This window comes from Gadus morhua, chromosome 7, assembly GCF_902167405.1.
Source record: "Gadus morhua chromosome 7, gadMor3.0, whole genome shotgun sequence".
Lineage (NCBI taxonomy): Eukaryota > Metazoa > Chordata > Actinopteri > Gadiformes > Gadidae > Gadus > Gadus morhua.
The window spans coordinates 19,231,549-19,247,146 of NC_044054.1; the positions used below are offsets into that span (position 1 = coordinate 19,231,549).

Here is a 15,598-nt window from a genome sequence, read left to right on the forward strand (position 1 = left end):
GCGGGGAGTCCACAACAATTGGTTGCGTGAGGCAGGGATCCATGGGGGGGGGGGTCAATGAAGGGAGCCGCTCTCTGGGACTGATGAGGCCACTAGGGGTCCAGAACCTGTAACAGGAGCCGCCAGCGTTCCCACTGTGGGAGTGCAACCAAGGTGAACGCTCCCACACACACCCAAGTCAGGTTACTGTTGCTCTCCATACACTTACGTTGAATGGTTTCAAGGAATTTGCCGTTTAATCATCGTGCGAGAAATTAACATATTGTGAGGAAAAAAGGCCTGTGTAGCCCTGGGGTTGTGTATGCAGAGGTTCCCAACTGGTGGGTCGCGACCCATATGTTGGTCCTGCGGGACAGCTTTAGAAAGAAGCCCATGAACTTGCAAATGTTTCAATGTTAATTCATGTTTCTATGGCTATTTAATTGAGTTTAGCCCCAATTCTTGCTGATTTTTGTTGGTTCAATGTTTTTAACAATACACGATGGAAGTGTTGCTTACTGCAATATTAAGTACATTTTACGTACAAGTACACATGTTCGGTCCTGAGGCTAGACCAATTGAGAACCACTGGTGTGTATTATTTCAAACCAAACACTGCCAGAGGTAGTTTCATATACACTATCACGCATGCGTGTGGAAGCATTTAAGACATTTGCCTTCCCTCCAAACATTATACAGCATCAAGTGGGCATTCAAGAACAAAGTCGGAAAAACATTCTCACACATCGAAATCTGTCCCATCCAAACAGACACACATTGAATCCACACGGGAGGAATTCAATTCTTCCACTTAACAAAAGGTAAGTACACATCCTGGGCTGGCGTATCGAAAGGTTTCTTTTGTCAATTGACAAAAGAAACCTTTAAATAGGCATGCAGCAGCACCACCATTTATTAGACTGATTGAAAATACTGATATTCAATCTGTTCCTGGAATCTGATCCTGCACAACGAGACATTCAGGGAGAGAAAACACAACTTGATCATTGTCAAAGTCAACCACACCCGACTCACCACTTTGTCTTCCTTCTGGTTGTCGGAGGCCAGCAAGCTCCACTCGATGTCCAGGGGGGCCAGGTCGTCAGGGCCCAGGGTGAACTGGCACTCCAGCTTCACCGTTTGTCCACTGGCTCTTTCAATGGTCGATGGGCCTGTGATGGCCAGCTCCAGACCAGAGGCCAGCCCTGAGTGGACAGAGACAGACGCACCGAATGTTGAAATCTTCTTAGCAGCCGCATATCGTGGTAGAGCCACATGTATCATGACAGATGGCAGAATAAGTTTTTATTTTAAGAATTTCCGATTTAGCTCTGCAGCGATTGTCTTCTCATTGGTATTCATTTTGGCAGTCTGCCTTTGGAGTCCATTTTAGGATGGTCATGTTGATCTTTAACTTTATAGTCAGCCCAGCATAAAAATGTTAAGAGCAAAAGCATGTAATGGCCCCACGTAACACATATTCACAGATTCAGCTTAACAGAGCCGGCTCTGTTTGATTAGGAATGGCTTCATTGAATCCTGAGGCAAATGCTCAGCTAATGCCACAGGTCTTTCAAGGATATTTATTTGAATGTTTAATGACACCCTTGCATAGCACTTCAAAATTGTGTCGTTTTCAAATGTAATTTATACAGTCAGGGGGGAAATAAACGAAAATCAAGTGGAACATTCATGAATTTATCTATATTCAAATGAATTTCTGTATGTATCTACATAAAGAGTGTGTCCAATCAACCAAACAGCAAACAGAGGACCCCTGCGCATTTATTCTTAGAAATGCATGCACATAATTTTCTTGTGACATCAACTGGGGCTAAGAGTATCTATTGAATAAGAGATTTAGGCTGAGCCAAGCAACACTCCCCGTAGAGAATGGAGTTGTCACATGCTGGCTAGATGCACTAAAATCCTTATGACAGCCTGCCGCCATCCACTTAACCAGGGTGGGGGAATACATCATTGCTAAAGTAATGTCATCTTTCCCAAAAGATTGGCTGCTGGAGTGGAGCACGCACGCACGCACGCACGCACGCACGCACACAGTAGTAGTCAAGGCGGGGAAAAAGGCTTTAGGTGTCAGATTGTTCCATGTTTGGTCCTACCTCTTTCTCATAGCACAAAGCAAAAAAAATTAAATGGTATGTGGACAGAAAACAGTTATCTAGAAATAATGACCCCCTACCATATTTTTTTTTATATATACGCACCAAAATCACTGAATTGTGCAATGTTTACTTCCTCTGCTAGCAGACTGCTTGAATAAAAAAAGTTGAATCTGCTTTTTAAAAGCCAAGTGGAATATGGTGCTTCCAGAACCAGACGGACTGGCCGTGAGGGGGGTAGATGCTGGGGCGGGGGTGCAGGGGGGGGGTCAGGTGAAGGACCCTGCCTCCTCTCATGACCATCAGCCCGGTATACATGCCATAAAAAAAAAATGCAGCATTACTCTGGGCAACAGCACAGACAGCTCCGTTTAAAAAACACACCCAAAGCCACATACAGAGTGACAATCTCGGTCACGCCCGCCCCGATTCTTGAGGCCTCCCCCGAAGCCTTTGAGCATTTGATACAGTCGTCCAGAAGCTTTTTCCTGCGCCCACTATGAGCGCAACCACCGCTGGCGTCGCATCAGGTCCCGCGGCTGGTGACAGACGCCCTTGATGGGAGCCATCCATCGCATTGAGGTACGGGCAGGCGAGCTAAGACGGCGAGAGAGTGAGAGCGAGTATCGTAGTGGAGGAGACAATCCGACATACGCATCCGTCAATGTCAGAAAGGAAGCCTGGGTTGGCATTCCGCGAGACACAGAGCCATGCGATGCATCAAGAGGGTTTTTACAAGGGGAGCTGGGGGAGATTTAGGGCGGCAGCGAACGGTTGTGGAGAAAGAAATAATGCGCCGCAAAAAGGAGTGTGACGCTTAGGGTATTTATTTCTGTCACTTTCATCCCCGACTTCCCCGTACAATCAAGGAAAGGGCAGGAGTGATCTCTGCCGCCATTTGTATCCATTACCGGATAAGACAGAGCACCTCGCTCATATCCGAGGTGACATGAAATATGAACGGCATCTTCGGCCTGACTGGCTCACAAAATCTTGCCATAGGGCTCAGGTAAAAAGGGTCACGATAAAGATAAGCCGTGTGCATGTGTGTCCGTGGGTTACGTTAGATCAAATAAATACCGTGACAATCAGTGATTTCAATTTGGTTCACACCGAGTGCACATCAGCCCGTTTGAGACCATTAAAAGAAGGATGTGATTTGCATACATTTCAATTCGGACAACGGGAAGAAAAGACATGCAGAGGATGAGGCAACAGAGGGTCACCCATGTTGGAAGCAGGCCAACTCCTTGCCACAACACAGCCAAGGTCAACCAGTTCATCGCATGCATGCGTCTGTCTTAAGGTAGACTGGAAGGGATCGAAAATCTATTTTTTTCCAGCATCAAAAATGGCAGCAGCTAATCCAGTACCTACTTAAGCAGGTAGAAACTAGGCAGGCCCTGATCATTTGAATGTGTAGTTATTCAAATATCGAGTCTCTGGTGGTTGCTATTTCGGTATTCTTGTTTAGTTATTAAATTACATTGTTCCTTTTTTTTTTTTCAGTCACGTCTAACAAACAGGCTGGTAGAAGGTAAACAACCTGCCAAAGAACATGACTTCATACAATTAATTTAATTTGAAAGAGTAAGTTAGTTCTACGGTCTAAATGAAGCCGGAGACCTTGGTTCATAATTCATTGATTAAAATAGAAGAAATTACCCAAAGCTTGAAATCCCACTAAATACAGCCTCCTATTAAATTCAGTAGAATTCATTTATGAAAGGGATCTTCCTGAAATCACATCAAGAAGAAGAAGAAGAGAGAAGTAGAAGAAGACATATTAGACAATACAATTCAGCATGCATGTTAAATATGTATCAGAGTGGGACAAGCAGGTTCTACAATGGTAAATCCCAAGGGTAATGAGAGGCATTAGAAGAGAAAGACAACACACTTTTTCCACCTTTACATACAGGTGCACAGATTGGTGTGCACCTGTATTGGTGTGCTAAACACAAATTGGTGTGCTAAACACAAATTGATAACAGAGATGTAACCAAGCCCTGAGACAACGTTCCTTTAATCATTTTAACTAACTTGTCAAAAGAAGACAGCTGTACTATCTCTGGACAGGGGCAGCACAGAGATAAAGAAAATAATGAATTCAAAAGATTACTATGTTTTTTTCTCTCAACAATATCCGGGCAAAGGACCATCAGCGGTGGCTCTAAAGCGCCCCGTCGAGGAGGGGGCTTGTGTAGACTGATGGTTCTGCAGGAACAAGACCGTAGCACACAGGTATGACTCCCCCGCCTAGTTCTTCAGGAAATAACCTTCGACCGTCAGCGGCTGACTCACAGCTGGACAAAAAACATAAAATGCCTTAGTGCCTTAAAAAAAAGTTAATGATTAACGATCCAGGTAGTCTGGGAGAAAAACCATCAGCCATTGCCTGTGTGGCTGGAATGCCTTGGCTCATAATCTACAGCAGCCCATATAGCAGGGAGGGGATTTATTCAGAGTAAAAGGCACCACTGCCAAAGCAAACAGACCATGGTCCCAGACGGAAGCACGGGCTGATAATAGTCATTATTGACCAGTCCAAGGGAATGTGGGACCAATATGAGAAACACGCTCCTGGTAAACAGTGGGCAGCCGAGCTGGGAGCGACATTGCGGCGGGACGGAAATAAATTCACACACAGTATTACAACACGCACACATGATTATACATCAACAGTGTGAGAACATCTAGTGTTTACACTGCTAGATACTACGCATGGGTGTTTAGTAGCAGAGCCGCGCTGCTTTGTGGGGGAGGCATGTGCATTTGTTAATTAAAAAGGTTTGCCTCAATACCCATTCACGGCGCTGGGTGTCCGTCTGTGTGTGCATTCCTTGGCCAGCGAGTCCTCTCCCGATCCACGTCTGACACAGCACTTCCCCCGTCAGCGACGCTGGCCCGGAGACCGGGAATGTGGGGGTGTCAGACCCCCAACCTAATGCCCTGCGCCTCATCACTCTTGGCCCATTCTCTCCCCCTCTCAAACCCGCCCCCCCCACACACACACACACCCCTGATTGTGACGAGCGAATCCCTTTGCCCCCAAATCCCCTCCCCAGTCTTGCTGATGGTACGCCGCCACTCCACCAACCAGACCCCTTCCCCTTTTATCGCCATACAATGGGAAGTGAATCCCGTCTCCTAGCAACCAGATCTTTACACACAAAGACAGAGAGACAGGGAGAGAGAGGGAGAGAGAGAGAGAGAGAGAGAGACATAGAGAGCGAGAGATTCTGAAGAGAATAGGAAGAGATTGGTGTTTGGAGGTGTTCTTATGCCACTAGGAATACATCAAGGACAGACCACTCAATGCAATATAAAGTAGCTCCATTCAAAAGATGAATGAAGCAAAGACAGAAATATTCCCCAAACGTTAACAACTTAGACTTTCCATGGATAGAATCCGCTATTTGAAAGCCTGCTCGGATTAGTCTGAGTCAGTGAAGTGTGCACATGCCTCGAAATAAAGACCTTTTTATACAGGAGTGATTTGTCACAAGGTTTCCAGGTGGACGGTAGGATAAGGCAGGCTGAGGAAGCTGTAGCCCCGTGGGGACAGCCACGATGACCCCACGTTGCGGGCCAGACAGCCACGGTGCTCAGTTCCCTCCAATGAACCCTCTGGGGCCGGGCCGAGGGGAAAGGCCATCCAAGCTCTTGGTTGTGGCAGTGCTGGATCGTAAGCCTCTTTCACCGGGGCTGACCTTTCACCACAAGAGAGCACTCCTGGGGGTCAGGGGGGCTTTCGATAAAGCCAGGACATACCGAAAGGAGGAGAGGGTGGGCTCACTGGGCTGTATCTATTTCTGTCTCGCATGGCCGAGCCGTAGTGAACGAGATGAGAAAGGATGACTGAATGCGCTGGGTCATGTGGGCGGTTTACGGGGCATCCACGCATTCATGACCCATTAACGGGTAAAAGCCTTTTGTCATCCGAGTTCGGGCCTGTCAAACTAAAATGCTAGGTGCAGCTTTCCCGTGCTTTGGGAGGTGACAAAACTTTAAGGGGGACAGGGTTTCAGTGGAGGGGTTACACTCCACAAATCCATGTGGAAGGGCTAATGAGGAGACCTGCTGAGCTCACATCCTGCCCTCAAAAACACCTGAATGGAGAAAGGGAACCAACTAGTGACAGAGTGCAAGTTATTTTTGGGATGAGTGAAGAGAAGCCAACGGATAAGCGGCTGGTTAGCGGGGCCACCATTCAGGAAAAAAAAAGAAAGCAGGGGACTGATGGTTAAGGGGTTTGTGTGGAACAGGGCTGAAAACACATGCAGTCATGCACCTTTATTGACATGCGTGCCAGAGGCAGTGGTCACACAGGAACTACCCCGAGAGCTGCGAAAGTAATACATCAATAAATGAATACATGAATAAAATGGAAGCTGGAATGGAAGAAAAGCTCAATAAAGAAGCAATGAAAAGGGGGTTTGGAACGCTCGTCCCAGGGTCCCCTCTGGGAGAACTATTCAATTTCCAACAATCTGCGGGCTCGCGCCGAGCTCCGAGGTTTATCAAGGGGTGCGGACGAGGCGGGGGCCGTTCAGCCACACTGATAGCTATGTAATGCAGGCTGAGAGATCTGGCCGCCATGTTGAGCCTCCCGTCAATTCCCGGAGCGCACGACCCGACGGCCGTTTTAACACAATTGTACATTAACCGACGAGGACTTTCCCGCCTCAGCTTTAAACAGCCTTTTTTATTTCATTTTTTTTACAGGGAGCCGCGGAGATGGAAGTGGGGGGGGCTTTGGTTATTGGCGGTGTTATGAGCGTCTAGAGGCCAACCACACTAACCGTCATTATTCTAATCAGATTAGGTCAACATGAATCCCCTTCATAGCTAAATCCTTGACCTACCGGTGGCTTAGGAATCCCAATTTATAAATAAATACAGAGAGATTGTGGTGGCTGCTCGTCATGCAGCGAGACAACAGACAAGGCCTATTGATATGTGTAACTGTGGGGAATAATATATGGAATGAACACATAACCACTGTTCTTCTCCCGGGCATAGACTGTGTAATGAGCGACACATGGCAGAGTATACAAGGAAGAGGCGGCAGGAAATGTTTTTATTCCTTAATACATGGTTAATCTGTTCATCAGAATTCATTTTGCGTGCAGAGTTCCTCACGGCTCAGCCTCTGGGAAGCGTACAGGTTTATTTATAGGCAGTGCATTACCATTTCACAAGGCGCAGGCCAGTGGAATCAAGCATCTGCTGCTTGTCTAACCTCCCTCTCCACCAAAAGCCACCGTCCGGGAGCCTGACACAAACCATTGCCACCAACCTACTCCCCACCCCCATGAAGAAAGCTTCTTTATCTGAAAGCACCCTGAGGAGTGAGATAACAATGTCCCTGTTCCAGAGACTCTCACTTGTTACCCCCAGTTTGAGAAACTCAGACCCCGCCCACGCAGTGCCCATCACTCACACACACACACACACACACACACACACACACACACGTACGTCTGTGCGTCAAGACTCATGGGAGCCCAGGCAGGGATACATAGTGTGCTGGCTGGCGATAATACAGGGCCTGTTCCCGTCATGGAGCTGATAGGCGAGAGGCCATCTCAGGCAGCAACGCAGATAGCACCTTATAAACAGCCTGCTGATAGCAACCCCATAACAAACAGGAAGAAGAAGGACAACAACGGGGGGAAAAAAACACACAACAGCAGCAACAAAGAGCCAGTGTAGCACTGCCAGGAGCAAATTAAAGAGTATAAAAGGGAGAATATGGAGGCGTTGCATAGGAGGTGTCCCCTGAGATGTGTTGCCTTGGCAAATGCACCTTGTAGATGTTGTGCGGCTGGAAGAGCGGCTTGCCAGCGTATTTTAATTTCAGAGAGCGAAGCCGGTTGTTTAATTACAAAAGCATGTCAACCACGCTTCCACAGGGGGGGGTGCGTTTGTGTGCGTGTGCGTGAGGGTTTGCGTGCATGTTTGTGTGGAGAGGAGCTTGTAGTTTGCCCACAAACAATCCCATAAATGTTCATTAAACAACACTAAGCTGGATTTGTGAAGAATTATAAATAGAAGACGTTGAATCCAACCATATGCATGTCAACATGGACCCACGGTGTGAGACCAATCGGAGACACTGTGTTTAGGTTGGCTCGTAGACCCGAAACCAAACAACGTTTCAGTTCAGCTGGCATTCATTAATGATTGACTACTGCTTGGTAAAGAGACATTCCATCTCAGCGGATAGAGTCAACAGCCTGGTGATCCGGTAAATATAAAAATGTACTTTACTTCGAACGGCACAATAATTGACAATTGTTTTTTGATTGGAAAGTGACTGAATGTTTTGAAAAGAGTCTCAGAGCCATGAGGGCTCTCAATGCTTTTGGGAAGCAACCACCTGGCCTAAAGAAAATCCTTGGAGGAGCACTACAGTAGAGCTGGGCACGCTGAAGTGACTGTTGAGAGGGGGGTTGGGACTGATGGGGTCGGGGGTGATGCTTTACGACATTGTATACCCTCACATTTTCCCAGGGAACCCCTTCTAATCCCAGTGCACAGCACGGCAGCCGACTCAGCCGATCCCCCTCTCAGACGGTGCTAAAAGGACACTTTTAACAGCCCCTCTTAAAACAAGCGTCATATTATAATGCAATTTGAGTAAAAAAATTATTAATCAATCAACACTCCACTGTGCATTTGCAAGTTTGTATTTAACAGCAGATTATTTTCTCTTTGGAAGCTGAAGCGCGAGGAGGAACTTTAAGGGAAGGCAGATGGGTATCTCTGTGCAGCGCTTTCCAAATGTTCACTGTGAAGCAAGAAATTAAAGCCACATGTCTCACAGGGGTGTAGTCACAGGTCCGTTTTGCTGAGGAAACCTGTCATACTCTATTCAATCCCCCCTCTCCCAGAGCAAATAAAGTCTGTGATATCCTGTCGGACAGACCCCCCGTTTATCACCCGGTTAGACCCCCAGAGTGAAAGCATCTACCCGGTAAATTTCAGCCAGCATGGCTGCACAGTAATCTACTTGGGTCGTACACTACTCTGTCAGACTCTGGCCTTTGCCCGTGCCCCCAGGAGCACAATGCCAGCTTTGATCTGGGGGGCCAGCTCCGCTGACCAAACACAGACAAGCCAACTGCTGCAGAGAGCTGCCACTTCATTCGCACTGCAAATAGACCCACATACAAACACACTATAACACACTATGACATTCGAATAGGGGAACATGAACACAGAGGAGAAGATATCAAATTCAAGTATAATAGGAAAAGGGGCTTCTCACAAAAGTACCAAAATCACCCCTGTATGCAAACAGAGTGATAATATCCCCACTTGATATTTTTTTTTTTTAGAAACCTACCTATTCAAGAGAAGATTATTCAAAGAAAGCGGGAGTTAAAAACACACCTAAACAGATTTTTGACCTCGAAGCAATATGCTAGGCTTATTCTATTCTGAAATGTATCTAATATTCAGCTGAACTTTAGCTCACTAACATAGAATTGGGCCCGACCAGGAAATGTGAATAAACAAGGACCGGTTGGTCCCTCACAAACAGATACTAAAAACATTTCCTCATTTCCTCATAGCATTTATGCAGAGTTTCAGTTGAAGAAACAACCAGATTTGGAATTGTATGTACACACGTACTCGACACAAAGAAGTTCTACTTAAAACCAAGGTGCCAGTGAGGTCGAATTGGCCACACATGGACAACTAAAATAAACCAAATGTTGATAACAATGAAGTAAGACGGCCGGTGGCGGTCGGCCAGAGTACTAAGAGGATTGAGGTGCGAGGGCAGCCTTTAGACATGTAGGCGTATTTGTGGACCGTCTTGTGCTCGGCACAAAATGCCTCCGATGCATTCCACGGTTCCTCCCTGCTGTCTGGAGGAAAGTGAGCTCTCCAAAAAAGGGGCGATTCAAAACAGTTGAAATGATTTTACCTGGAATACCCTTCGACTCCTGGATGCCCGGAAATTCTACCCTGGGTGGCTGTACTCCAACTACCCACTATCGAACCTCCAATAAATCATTGTCATACATAAGACCACATAAACCACAAACAAAAAGGGAAAGCTGGCATTGCAGTCGGGCTGACATATTTCTCTGCAATCTGTCATTGCCTTGGTGTTAACACAAAGCGGCTGTCAATTGATCAGATTATTTGGGTCGCAGCTGAATTCCCCACATTGTGTCAAATCACAAGCACATTTGCTGCACATTGCTGCACAAAAAATTTATGTGCAGATCTAGATGCAGTTTTCACAGATACCCATTTTCTGTGTAGTGCAGAACCTGTCAGTGGGAATGGCCTAGAGGCACTCAATGAGCTTGTCTTACTCATGTTGCTGTTGTAGTAGTAATAGTAGTCATTTATGCCTCCAAGGTTCTGGTCTAAATTTAGTTCTACTCCTTTCCTCCCAGACTGTAGCATGATGCTGGCACTATTGTCACTAGTAGTAGAAGTAGTTCTAGAAGTAGAGATGCACAATGGCATTGTGTGTCATTTCAAATGGGTTGCCCTTATGGAGACACTGGCCCCGACAGACAACACAATTTCACTCAACAAATATTGAATTTTCTGATTAAAGTGTCATGGGGACAGTGCGCAAAGAACGAAAAATGATGTATTGATGATGTACTTTGTAATAACCACAGAGGATCAATATCCCCTTTTAATGCATCTGTGCCATCCCTAAGCCCTTGCCTCCAGGCTGTGGATCTGACCACTGGGCAGAACTCAGCCCGTATGAAACGCGGCACAACATAGACAAACGCTCCTGTCCTCTGTGGAAGGGTCACGTTACAACAGGACATCAAGATAAGCTAGCTGTTAAAAGATAACACGTTGGATCAGCCCTTGACTCCTTTATCTATTTTCTCCCGCCTCTCCTGCCTTCTCAACAGGAAGTTATATCAGGCCTCAGTTTAAGACAAGTCTGTTTGATCCAAAGTGCTTCACAGACGGCAGGTGGGGTAAATATACCTCAATGTTGTGCCCAGCGGGAAGTTAGCTGTGGCAAATGTCAGTTACCGTTAGCCCTCAACGACGACCAGCGGGCGAGGACTAGCCTCCGGCTCATGCTACCAGTGGCCACACAAAGAAGGCGAAGTGATGGCCACAAAGGCCAACGTATTTAATAAGTGGCATGAAACCACGGTCAAACATTTATAAAAAAGAAAGAAAGACAACCCAATTCTAATCATTTCATGATTTTAACAATCATCAACAACAGGGATTCTGCTGCAGCAGTACTCCACCCCACCCCCAACCTCCAACATAAATTTTTCGTTTTTATTTTTGGCGCTGGGGAAGAGATGACACTTGTCAGGCTGATATAGACTATACGAGTGTCTGGGCGGCAGAGATAAATGTTGTAAGCCCTGACAGCCGCACTGCACAAATACAAGGAGTCTCTTGCTACTGGATGCAAACACTGCAAACCGTGATTTTCAACGCTGGGCTGACGTTCAAAAGGTTGGTGGATTCTGTCTGACCAGCATGTAGAAGAGGAACTTTGATCACTTAAGCCCCGGAGACCAACCGGACCCTGACCTCCTTGAACAATATTGAGCGTAAATGTGCATCAATGCAGATTACTACCATGCTATATTTGACTTCAGAGCATTAATTGCATCTAAAACGCTGTGCAGTAGCTGTGCCGTTCTGTACTTTACCACAGCTAAGCAAATCTGACACGCGCATAGAAGACGGAATAAGCCCCTGCTTAAAAAAAAAAAAAAGATCTGGTCTCAGTTTGTGATGTTGGAAAAAAATCAACTGTACATAACTCAAAATTAATTCAGTTTAAATATGAATTATGTAAAGTTGCTGCACTCAGGCAATAGAAAGAATAGACATTGTATAGGTTGATATGCCCCACAGAGAATAAGAAGATTATGTTAAAAAGGTTTCCAAGGTGGCGAAAACTATAGCATAACTCTTTGAATTCCCATCTTCAATTTGGCAATGTGTATTTGGCTCCTGAAATATATTTGGTTCACAAATCATGCTGTTGGATAGATGCTACAGCCTGTTGCAATATTATTTCAGCCAACACATTAAGTCGCAATGTGTACCATTTCAACTAGCTCGTATCTCATTATTTGGACATATCAGTGATCATGTTCATTTATGGAGATTTCAATAATTGTATAAAAAAACGAAAAAACATCCTATAACTAAAACCGCTCACAAAACCCAATCAGCACGTGGTGTGTTAGTTTGCATCACACAGTTGCACAGCCAGTTAGAGCTGAACGAACACGGTTATGGAGTTCATTTTAATTCTGAAAATCTCCTTCTTACTCACAAGGAGGGGCTGAATCAAAAACATTGCAATTAATATTTGTTTCAACAAAGACAAACAGGAGGATTATCTACACATCTTAAAATAACAATGTCCCAACTAAGTGGATCGGAATCTTTTTTTACTACTTATGGACCTTCTTGAAACATCGGACTGAAATTATGTAATTTTGGTAAATACAGTCAAGCCCAGTTGGCCCAATTAATCTATTCAAGAAAGAGACACTAAGCCTGAGTGGGTGTCTGCAAACGTATGGGCACTGCAGGGTACTTGGGGGCAGACATCCTAATAATTTGTCTCATCTCCCATGTATCAAACTTTAGAAATGGGTTTGTTTTCAGCTGTTGGTATATTTGGGTCAGGTGTATCAGATATCTTCTGACCTCACTGCCAAAGGATTATGGAGCACCCATTATCTGCTGTAAAATCAAACAATGGTATTCATGCATTTCGAAAAAAGTTGGTTTGAGGTTGCAGGCTGCCTCGGAGACATAACGACTTCTGTAAAGGGGCGTTTATAGGTTCTGAAAAGTGTGAATGGGTGCTCCCAAAGGTGATTAAAAACTACCACTCTTTCAGTTTAACTATTTTAATGGGCTGTGCAGTGCGTGCCCAGCTCGAACGTGAGGGTACAGCCTCTTCTCACAAGGTGCTGGGTCTCACAGGGAATAAATGTATAGTTGATATTGTGCCAAGGCCTGCAAAACGATGGTGAAGCCATTTGGGCTAGTCTAGAGGGGAACGGGGACCTCCCTTTGCAATTATCGTCCACTTGGAGGGAGCCAGCCAGCTTTGCAGCTCTGTGTGCGGCCATGAATTATACATGGTCTCCATTAAGACACTTAACAGCTGTTTCCTCGGGAGCCAACACACACAGCGAGAGCTGCTGCAGTCAGGGCCCTTTTATGCTTTGCATGCTTATTAAAATGGGACTCCATGTGATTACGGTGGTGCAGTAATGGTCATGCTGACCACCATGAAACAGGGCTATTTTCAGTCCAATCCAATTTCTGCAGGAGTATGACAGGGAGCTCTGCAGGTTTCCACAGGTTCAAGGGAGATGTACCATTGTAATTAAAGCGGTGTCGGTGGTGGCTTGTTGACCTTTCTATGCCTTTTGCAGGAGGGACTCTAGCAGATGTCCTGGTCATCGTACCACAGAGAAAGATCCTGCAAAATCCCTGCGCAATAAACCAGGTGGTGAGGGGGATTGGCCATCTAGCGAAGGTTAAGGACCGTGATGGAAGGTGGCCGGACATAACACAGGTTTATATGACACCTGTCCGTGAGAGCAGGGCAATGGGAGAAGCCATTACAAACGTGGGACCGATAAGAGACAAGCTGTGTTAATGGCCAACTACAGAGTTGAATGTTTGTCCGCTGTGCCAAACCCAGCTGCTGTTTATTACTTCCTATATGTCTACCTGTCTTGGTTAACATACCATGGACATATAGCAATACTCAACTTTGTATTCACAATTGTAATAAAAAGTTTGACACCACAATGAAACGATAAAACATTTAAAGAGATTCATTGAGAAATATGATTTAGCTTTTTAGTAGATGATGTGTAATGTTTTACAATGAGGTAATGACTCTATAAAATGCTCCAACAGCTGCTACAACTTCTCCCTCCTCAGCCCTTTAAGTTGCCCACCACCTTTAGGAAAAAATACACAGGCCATTTTCAAGATTAGAAGTCTAATTAGCCATGGTGTTCAGGGAAAAAGAAAGTAGTGGTAGCAGTAGTGGTAGTGGGCGTACCACAGGAGGAGACAAATTAAAACCGTATTCTAACAGAGCCATGTCAAGACAATGGCTGGATGTCAGCCGTTAATAATGCATTACAATAAATAAAACTTATCTCCGAGACAAGTGTAGCAGCCTCAACTGGGAACAAAACATTCTTTCCGAGTAGCAGAGGCTCTGACTTTGTTCAGTAGATAAAGTGAGACAATTACTCCCCCGGCGTAGCAATCTTGAGAACCTAATCCCTCACACATTGGTCCATAGACATGACTCGAAGTGCGGTCTAGTGTTGCATTAAGCTGAGCTGACACCCACCTAGCTGGTGGGGAGCGTCGGGCTTCGAACCAACACCTGCAGAGGCAGCACCCTGGGGACCGGCCTGCCACATTGAGTACCCTCGCAGAGGGATGGCTAGCTCGCATGCCGTGAGAATTATATGCAGAAAGAACCAGAATACATAGTCATGAAGGACGAAAACGGAAAGCAATTTAACCAAGGAGAAGAACTACTAGTCAGTGACCGATCTTCATGTCAGTTGAGGCCATTTCATTAGTCCATTTAAATACTTGAAAATGGGGTGTGGTAGTGCTATGCATGTGTTATGCAAAACAAATTTTTACTCCATCTGTTACAAATCCGTACTTGATTGACGAAATGTTTCGGAGCTGAAAGAATTCGCAAGACATGCGTTCTCATTCAGTTCAGGGATGAACATTTTGGAGATGAATTATCGGTTATGGTGCATGTAGAAACTAGGGCATGGGCAACGATCGTTGAATAGTCGAAAAGTCGTCGTCACGTAGAAAATCGAATAATGAATGTTACTATCTTTATTTATTACACGGCTCTTCTCAATGCTGTTGAACACTCCGTTCCCTTGCAGGAGCCTTCACAACTTCGGTGGTGAATAATTTTTTGATAATTCACCGTTGCTAGGCATATAATGACCGCTGTCAACAAGTAAAGTGGATTTCTTTTCTTTTTCTGTCGTATCACTCCGCAAGTAGTCCGGTAACCCCAGCGTCCTTGGTTGCTAAGCGACGTCAACGTCTTTGGCGGATTATTTCTCTGCTGATCAATACTATGAACAAATAAATTGTGAAAAGACACATCGTGTGAAGTTATTTTTTGGCCATAGTTTCCATATGCTAAAGACGCGTCTAGTTTTGCAGGTTGTGTTCAGTAAAATAAATAGCGATCTGTTTTCGGCGCATGTAGGCCTATCTGCCTAAGCCCACGTTGAAATAATGTTGACGTTAATGTTGATGCCGCAGTTGTTGAATAATCAGATTGATTTCATGCAAATCATAAAAGCCTCTCCCTGTGTCATTGTTTGTGCGTGGACACGAGTTGCGAGTGTGCGCGCGTGCGTGCGTTGGGGGTTCTTGATTGACTGATTTTCGAATATTATTCTTATACTTCTCAGCGAATATTGAAT

General features: G+C 45.4%; 1 protein-coding gene and 1 long non-coding RNA gene across 2 annotated transcripts in view; one reads left to right on the forward strand and one right to left on the reverse strand.

The window, feature by feature from the left end:
- The window catches only part of cxadr (CXADR Ig-like cell adhesion molecule), a 33,782-nt gene that overhangs the window by 14,572 nt on the left and 3,612 nt on the right, over positions 1–15,598 (reverse strand). Inside the window, exon 2 of the mRNA XM_030360996.1 lies at positions 1,015–1,184. Coding sequence (XP_030216856.1) covers positions 1,015–1,184 — 170 coding nt within the window. The remainder of the gene's footprint in view (positions 1–1,014; positions 1,185–15,598) is intronic.
- Positions 11,225–13,929, forward strand: LOC115547053 (uncharacterized). The gene is made up of 2 exons (XR_003977329.1): positions 11,225–11,579; positions 13,535–13,929. It is a non-coding gene; the product is annotated as an uncharacterized LOC115547053 (long non-coding RNA).